Here is a 9,109-nt window from a genome sequence, read left to right as displayed (position 1 = left end):
AATTTTGGCCGATCATTGATTCAAACTTATTAATATCTTGTTTACTTTCTCTGTTTTTTATATTTTTTCTTCAATATATTTTTTTAAGGCTAGAAAAACAGGATATGATAAGTATCTTACATTATAAAAGCTTATATCTTAAGAATCTTTGATAAATAATGGATTTACGAGTTTCTGCATAAAACTTATGAATTCAATTACACTTAAATAATTTATATATTATTAACAGTTTATTAAATTATAATAGTTCGAATTATATTAACAACAATAAGTATTTAATAAAAATAAAAACAACAATACCAATTAATTATTATTGAAAGTAGAAAAATGAATTGTTAGATTAATTCATTGTCAATATATTGTGATTTTTTACACGATGTGTATTGAGATCGATGGTGCTGAACAGTTTGAAAAATTCTTTGTCTTTCATCTTCGCTATAAGTCAATACTTCATTAAAACTTTCGGCTAGCGCTACTCCTCTTTCCGCAGTATCGTTTACTACTTTTAACTTTTTGAATGTATCATAACATCGTTTATACTCAAGATTTGATTCCCACAAACTTGGATCTGTATGCAAAAATTCATAGGGGAGCTCAAATTGCTCAAAAATAAACAACGAGTTTGGATTAACAAAATCGCTTATGTTTTTCTCAGATAACGACGTTATTTCTTCATAAGCGACTGATAAACGTTTATTAGGCTTTTTGACCGCTACCTGGGAATTTATTTTTGTACGATCTTTACTTTTTCTTCTACTGACACAGTTTCATCAAAAAGAGCTAAACAAGCAAGATTTTCGTGTAAGTACCACAAATGCCGAGACAATTTATCGAGTGCTGCATTTGCAATTTCTGGATGTATTTTTCTGTAGTCAATAAGATCTTTTACTAATTGCAAATCCGAGTTTGGAGCATTTATTGCATTAGGAGCAGTAAACCATATTTTTACATAAAATATTACGATGAAAACACATATTTTCTGCAAAATTTTTTTTTCGTTTGCTTCCATTTTAAACTGGTTTCTAAACATATATATTTTCAAGCAATAGAGAGCTTTCGATAACCACCGTGCGTGATGAAAAGCACCAGGTGCTTTAAATTCGGCTCTATGACTTTTGATACCACCCAAAAAGATACAGCTCAGCTCCAAAAACTCCTTGTAATCATTTCTCGGATGATGATTCTAACAAAAAATAAAAAAAATTTAATAATTGCGGCCAGAAAAGAAGATATTTTCAGAATTTTAAAGTAAAAAATATTATTTAAAAAGGCAAAATTTATATAACTAAATCACTTAAAAATTCGAGTTATATCGAAGTATGCAAAATAACTACACTGATAAAAGGATTTATTTACTATTAATAATTTGATTTATTTGAAGATAATAATTTAATTTAATAAATATTTTTTAACATTAAATAAATATTTATTAGGGAGAAAAGTACATTTAATAATATTTAATAAATATTTATTAATAGATAACAAATATTTATTAATAGTTAATAAATACTTGGTTGAGTGAATTTGTTTGGCTTGCAATGTCATATGATATGAAGGTTGCTTATAAACAAAAATCATCCTTATAAATTATTTGCATTAATTATATTACATTATAATAACATTTATTGTAAACTACCAAATTCTATCACAGCTCATAATTATTTTTTATATATTTACATATTAAAAACGTTAATTTATTAACCACGCTGTAATTTATAAATCCGCTTTTATCTTAACAATCCGCTATTAAACATATTACATATTGAGTGTATTTAATGTAAATTAATTCCTAGTGTTATTTTTGATAATAATTTACGCGTTTTAATTGAGATATCCAGACCTAAACCTGATCCCCGCTTTTCCGCTCTTTCAGTAATTATTCATTGGTCCCTCGAGCGGATCAGGCTGGCTCTATCTCAATTAATTTAATTAATCATACCGCAAAAAATTGTTTTGTGTTAAGTGAAGTGTAATACCGCTAGGAAAGGTCGAGTGTCAGGAGCATCGCAGAGCACATCGGGTGCTGCTCCTGATAGTCATTCGTACACCGGTACGCTGAACTTTCCGTTTATTAAGACTGAAAACTCGACTTCGGGCCTTAAATAACCTCGCTATGGAGAATTACACAAGATAGTTGAAAAATGCAATTTGTGCTTCAACTTTCGTGTTCCGCACCGCGCCGCAGATTGCAAGATCACTCAAGATTGCCGAAAATGTGGTCAACGTCACTACATGTCCATTCATTTTGGATGCACCAACGAAACCAGCTTCACCGCAGTCTACATCTTTCGCACAGGCAACTAATCGCTCCCTTTAGACCGTTTACAACTTGAAATTAACTGTTGATTATTTCAGATTCGCTTTCCGCTCAAGTTTTACTAGCTACCGCTTTAGTCCAGGTCAGTCCGCATCATGGTAATCCCATCACCGCAAGAGTTTTGATCGATCAAGGCTCAGAGCTCTCATTTATGAGACAGACGCTCTTCAAGAAGCTTGGACAACCGCTACAACGCGACATGGTCATGCTCAAGGGCATTGGCAATGTCTCCGCAGGAAGTTCACTAGGTGTGAGCACAATTGAACTTCATTCGCTGTGTACACCCGCTTCAATGCATGTCAGCATGCATATTCTACCAACACTGACGGTAGATCTTCCATCGTTCGTGATCGCTGATCCGAAATGGCCCCATCTTGAAAATCTCAAGCTCGCTGACCCGCAGTATCTACAGCCACGCCCTGTAGATATTATTCTGAGTGCATCACCAGCCGCACAGATCATGAACGCAGAGATTCAACGAGGACCTCGCAATGCTCCTATTGCACAATCCACCACGCTTGGTTGGATTGTCTATGGAGCTGTCACCGCTAAACACGCTTCAACATCACACGCAGCACTACATGCGTCAGTAGATACTGAATTACAAGACGCTATCGCTAAGTTTTGGGAACAGGAAGAGGTTCCATCAGGTAATTCACCGCTCAACACCGCTGAAGAAGACGAATGTGAAATTCACTTTCGTCAAACGCATTATCGACAGCCTGATGGACGCTACGTAGTGAGATTACCGCTTAAGGCCCTTGAGAGTCAACTTGGCGACTCTATCAACGCAGCCATGGGGTCACTCCGCAGATTAATAACTCGCTTGTCGCGAGAAAGAGAATATTCTGACATGTATCGTGCATTCATGGCAGAATACATTCAACTAGTACACATGGTACGAGTACCAGTCAACGAATTGCCCGCAAACGCTTACTTCTTGCCTCACCATGGGGTATTGAAGCTTGATAGTGCCACTACGAAGCTCCGCACAGTGTTCAATGGTTCCTGTGCAATATCTACAGGAATTTCATTGAACGACATTCTCCACGCAAGACCCAAAACGCAAATTGACATTTTTGATGTGATGTTGAGAATCCGTTGCAGCAGGATTCTATTCGCTACTGACATCACCAAGATGTTCAGACAGATTGAGGTCGACTTGCTTGATTGGCCGCTTCAGTGCATTCTCTGGATAGATGAGAATGACTTAATAGACGCTTACTGTCTCAAGACAGTCACATACGGAACCGCTAGTGCACCTTTTGACGCAGTACGTGTGCTTATCCAACTAGTAAAGGATGAAGGACACCGCTTTCCGCTAGCTGTTGCTCCAATGTTGAAAACACGCTACGTAGATGACATCTACGGTGGAGCAGACAACGAAGAAGACGCTATCAAGGCTGCAGTACAAACAGAAGCTCTGTGTGCAGCAGGCTGCTTCCCGCTTGCCAAATGGGCTAGCAATAGTCCACGGTTACTCGCTGAAGTCGCTCCAGAAAAGCAGCTGAATACACCGCTTAAAGAAATCAGTGATGCACCAGTAAAAGTCCTGGGCATGTACTGGAATTCACGCACTGACGCTCTCCAGTTCAAGTACACGCTACCGCCAGAGACGCCTAAGACAAAGAGAGCTATTTTGTCTGAAATCGCAAAGCTGTATGACCCGCTAGGACTTCTCGCACCAATAGTCGTCAAAGCCAAGATCTTTATGCAAAATCTGTGGCTAGATAGAGTGTCATGGGATGAACAATTGTCACCATCACTCATCAACAAATGGACTGGATACCGCGAGGATCTTCGAAACATCGAATTCATCCGCATTCCACGCTGGAATAATATAGCACCTGGAGCAACTATGGAATTGCACGGGTTCTCAGACGCTTCGCCAAACGCTATGGCTGCCGCTGTTTATTTGAGAGTCACTGACGCTGATGGGAACACAAAGGTCTCACTTCTGTGTTCAAAAACGCAAGTAGCACCGCTGAAGACCATGACAATCCCACGCTTGGAATTATCTGCCGCATGGTTGCTAACACAACTGATACTTCATGTTAAAGAAGTTCAGTCGCTTGAAAATGTCAGGATCAATCTCTGGACTGACTCCGCCGTGACTCTCGCATGGATTAAAAGTCCAGCAATCCGCTGGAAGACATTCGTCCACAATAGAATGGGAAAAATCCAAGAAACGCTTCGAGATGTCTCCTGGAAATTTATTCCAGGAAAACAAAACCCCGCTGACTGCGCTTCAAGAGGTATACCTACGCTAAAACTGAAACAACACGCTCTCTGGTGGCATGGACTAACTTGGCTTCATGAACCAGAATCCTCTTGGCCCACTCTGGAGCCTCCAACCGACAACGCAACGCATCGAGAAGAACGCCAAGGTCTGACACTAGTAACTTGGAAAGCAGAAAATTGCCTGCTCCAACAATTACTGTCGCATTACACGCAGCTGTTTCCACTGCTACGGAAGCTTAGCATCTGGCATCGTGCCATCGACCGCTTTAAAAGAGTTCCACAATCTTCGCTGGCCTACCCGCTTACTCCATCAGACCTGGAGCGCGCTAAATTGACCTTGATTAAGTTCACTCAAGGACAATACTTCGCTAGAGAGATTCACACGCTACAAGATGGTGATGGTCTGCCTAAAAATAACAGCATCACTAAGCTGACTCCGTTCATCGATCATCAGGGGGTCCTGAGAGTCGGTGGCCGCTTGAAAAACGCATTGCTGGACCCAGAAGAGAGGCATCCAGCGATTCTACCGCGACAATCACCGCTTACATCAATTTTGATTGATGATTCGCACCGCAAAACGCTTCACGGAGGTACTCAGCTTACGCTCGCTGACTTACGCAAGAGTGTCTGGATCATTGGAGGCCGTGTTCCAGTCAGATCATTTATTTTACGCTGCGTTATCTGCACGAGACACCGTGGAGAACGCGCTCAACAGTTGATGGGTCAACTACCCGCCGCACGAGTACAGCCAACTCGAGCCTTCTTGCATACAGGACTCGACTACGCTGGACCTATCACGCTGAAAACGTTTCAAGGACGTGGAGCAAAAACATACAAAGGCTGGATTGCAGTCTTTGTATGCATGTTCAGTTCAGCTGTACATTTAGAGCTAGTAACTGACTACACCGCTGCCGCTTTCATCGCCGCTTCACTAGTCGCCGAGGTATCTGCCACACGCTATATTCAGACTGTGGAACCATATTTCTAGGAGCAGATAAAGAGCTGAAACGATTATTCGCTGCAGGATCCCGCACATTACGAGAATTATCAACCTTGATCGCTCAAGATGGCACGAACTGGAAATTCAATCCACCTGGAGCTCCACATTTTGGAGGAAAATGGGAAGCCGCTGTGAAATCTATCAAATTTCACCTTCGAAGAACAATCGGAGACTCGCTGTTGACGCTTGAGCAATATTCAACGCTACTGGCTCAAATTGAAGCCATATTGAATTCCAGACCGCTCACACCGCTGAATGAAGATCCTGCTGACCTGGCTGTACTGACTCCAGGTCAATTCTTAATCGGACAGTCACTGACCGCTATCCCAGAGCCATCGCTGACAGATTTACAACCTGCTCGGCTCTCGCACTGGGAACAATGGTTCAACATTTCTGGAAACGCTACTACCAGGCCATTTCAAAGTGGCATCATCGACGCAACCAGATCAAGGTGGGTTCAGTTGTACTGATCACCACTGAGGATCTCCCGCCAACCAAGTGGCCATTAGCCAAAGTAATTGCTGTCCATCCAGGTGAAGATAGACAAATCCGCGTAGTAACTGTTAAGACAGTTAACACAGAGCTGGTACGTCCAATTACAAAGCTCTGTGTCCTGCCGCTAACGCATGAAGAAGATGATCTTGTCGACGCAGCCGCCAACCCGGGGGAGAATGTTCGGTGAATAAGGCCCAGCAGCGATTAACTCGCTCCTGGGGGACTCCCAAATTCAAGAGACGCACCTGTCTACCGCTAGTTCCCGCAAAAATCGAACCGCCAATAGAAAATCAGCCTCTCGATCACGCCATGAATCGACCGCTTTATTGGCTGATCGCTCCCGCTAGACATGCGCAATAGCCTTCTTCCCCAACTCAACGAGGAAGAAGACGGACTATTGTTATTATCTTTCGCTTCTACGCTTTCGCTGCATCAAGTCGCCATTAGTTTTTCTTTACTTTCGCTTTTCATTAATAAACCGCATTTCGCTTATTTTATAATTTAATTTGCTTAAATTAATTGTTAATAATCCGCTTTAGTTTGTTATAGGTAATTTGTGTTAACAGTGCATTTATTTCACCGCTTTTTCAGTGCCGGCAAAGTGTTCAACCACGTGTCAACCGGCTTCGCTTTTGCAAACCACGCTGTAATTTATAAATCCGCTTTTATCTTAACAATCCGCTATTAAACATATTACATATTGAGTGTATTTAATGTAAATAAATTGCTAGTGTTATTTTTGATAATAATTTACGCGTTTTAATTGAGATATCCAGACCTAAACCTGATCCCCGCTTTTCCGCTCTTTCAGTAATTATTCAAATATTAACAAGTCCTTCTATCAGTGTATCAGAAAGATCTAATGACTGTAAAAGAAATAAACTTTATAAATAATAATTCTTTCAATGGTAAAACTATTTATGAATTAATTAATACCTTCAGTTGATTTTCTATGAAGTCAAGAATATCGTCTTTTCTTTGATTTAAAACAAGTGCAATATCTTTATCCTCTGTGCCGATTTCATACGCAGATTTATCAATTTTTTCCCAATTATCTCTAAGTCTTTTGAAAATTGGTACATTTGGACTATTCGTCACTGGCCAAGCAACTTCTGCAACATTTCGTAACATCAATTCAGAAGTATGATGGCGACAAGCAAGATATATAATAAGTCACGGCCAATTTTATCTTCTAATAATGCACATGCGCCATTAAAACAACCTAAAACAAAGAATTAGTTATTGATAAACTGTTATTTAATTATCAGTTATTCAAATTTTTGACTCAGCTTATATTTTAACTCAACATTCGTAAAAATAATTAAAAAAATTAATCAAATTCTTATTTGAAAATTTCTTCCCAAGTCAAAAAACAAATACTGTGATATAAATTCATTCAACCACAACATTAACTTACCGGTATTTGAACTAGTTGTATCAAAGCACATTGCTTTAACATTATCGCAAAGATCCCACTCTATCAGCGTTTCAAAAATGGCTGAAGCTTGGCTTTCACCTGTGCCATCAGAGAGAATCGGAGTTTTTAAATTTTTATCAGTATTTATTCCGGTGACGTGTATTGATAATCGTTCTGCTTTTGGTTGACCATTTCCCGCAGGAAGCATCTTTCCATCCCAGTGCACTACGAGAGAGTCATCAAAAATTTCTTCTTCTTCGATCGTATCGACAATTTCTTCTCTTTTTGAAATACGCGCATTACGAATAGTGGAGTAACTTAAATTATATTTATCAATCTCAAGTCCTAAACTTTGAATAACAGCAGAAATGATGTACATCGCATTTCTGTTACTAGTTTTAGTTCTATCTAGTGCTAATACTAATTCCGAAGTCAGAATATCAATTTTATTTTTCTTAGGCGCTGGCATTGTATCTTCAAAGTCTAAACAAGTTCGCTTCAATTCACTGGAATTTGATATGGAACTACAGAAACTATTTAAGGACGACTGTTGGGATAATTTCATTCCTGAAATGAAAAATGTTAACAGTGAATTAGTAAACATATTAGCTGAATGTTAAACAAATCAAATATAATCAAACAAAACTATTATAATATTAGAACTAACCAATTTCCTCATTATTGGGAGTTTCTACTTCCATCGCAGACAGATTTTCAGAAGTTTCTTCTGGTATAACGTCAATTGATGGTAGATGGATATTTCTATTTCCTTTACGACAATCTGTCAAAAATTGCTGCAAATTTTTCGGTAAATCTTTTAGTGCAGCAATGTCAAATAATTTATCAAGACGTTTGCTAAACTGTTCCACATTTGTTCGTTGTCTTTTCGATGTCTTTGCACGACTTCGATGATTCTTCAGTTTCATGTAGTCACTGTGAATTTTTTCCAATTTTTTAATACTGTGCTGAGGTCGAGAAGTTGGAATCAAAAGATTAGCCCAAATAGCATTCGTATCACTGATCACACTACTAGCACTTGCTCGTAAACTTAATTTTAAGGATTGATGTTTGTACATAAAGAGATTCAATACATCCCTACACGAAGGTAACTTAATATTATTAATATTATGAATTTCAAATCCAATTAAATAATTATAAACTCTATTTCTAATTTGTTAAGACATCTTTGACAAGAATAAAAATGATAGAAAAATGTAACGCAACGTAAAGCATACAAATGCGACGCGAGTACATTCAGTGTTCACTGAGCTTTGTTCTCGATATTTGCGGCATTAGTATCACACAATAAAGAACAAAGAAAGCGCTGCAATTAGGCGGGCGATTTATTAAACTAATTCAAGGTAACGTAAAAGAGGGGATTTTTGGAGAGGAGAGAGGCTTTCGATTTGCGGACAATGACTGAGCTTTCGCTGGTCGCGTACTTTTTGTCAAACGTTGTTGATCAACTGGTGGGGGAATCACCGCGATGTTAGTTACATCGCAACGTTGCCATTAGATTATTAAGTACCTACTGACGGAGAAGAAACAAAGAGAAAAGAGTTTGATTAAATGTTTATTATCATTAAAGGTTAAATATTGTAGATTATTAATTTGCTTTAGTTTTCTAGCCTTAAAAAAA

At 38.7% G+C, this 9,109-nt stretch overlaps 1 protein-coding gene across 1 annotated transcript; it reads right to left on the bottom strand.

The window, feature by feature from the left end:
• Window positions 1–309: 309 nt before the first annotated feature.
• Window positions 310–8,546, bottom strand: LOC123261406. The gene is made up of 4 exons (XM_044722998.1): window positions 8,138–8,546; window positions 7,471–8,037; window positions 6,990–7,165; window positions 310–1,183 (listed from the first exon to the last, which is right to left on the bottom strand). The coding sequence occupies exons 1-4, from the start codon at window positions 8,544–8,546 to the stop codon at window positions 725–727; spliced, it is 1,611 nt and encodes a 536-aa protein (XP_044578933.1). The 3' UTR covers window positions 310–724.
• Window positions 8,547–9,109: the final 563 nt, after the last annotated feature.

This window comes from Cotesia glomerata, linkage group LG3, assembly GCF_020080835.1.
Source record: "Cotesia glomerata isolate CgM1 linkage group LG3, MPM_Cglom_v2.3, whole genome shotgun sequence".
Lineage (NCBI taxonomy): Eukaryota > Metazoa > Arthropoda > Insecta > Hymenoptera > Braconidae > Cotesia > Cotesia glomerata.
This window is presented reverse-complemented; position numbering and strand designations above follow the sequence as displayed.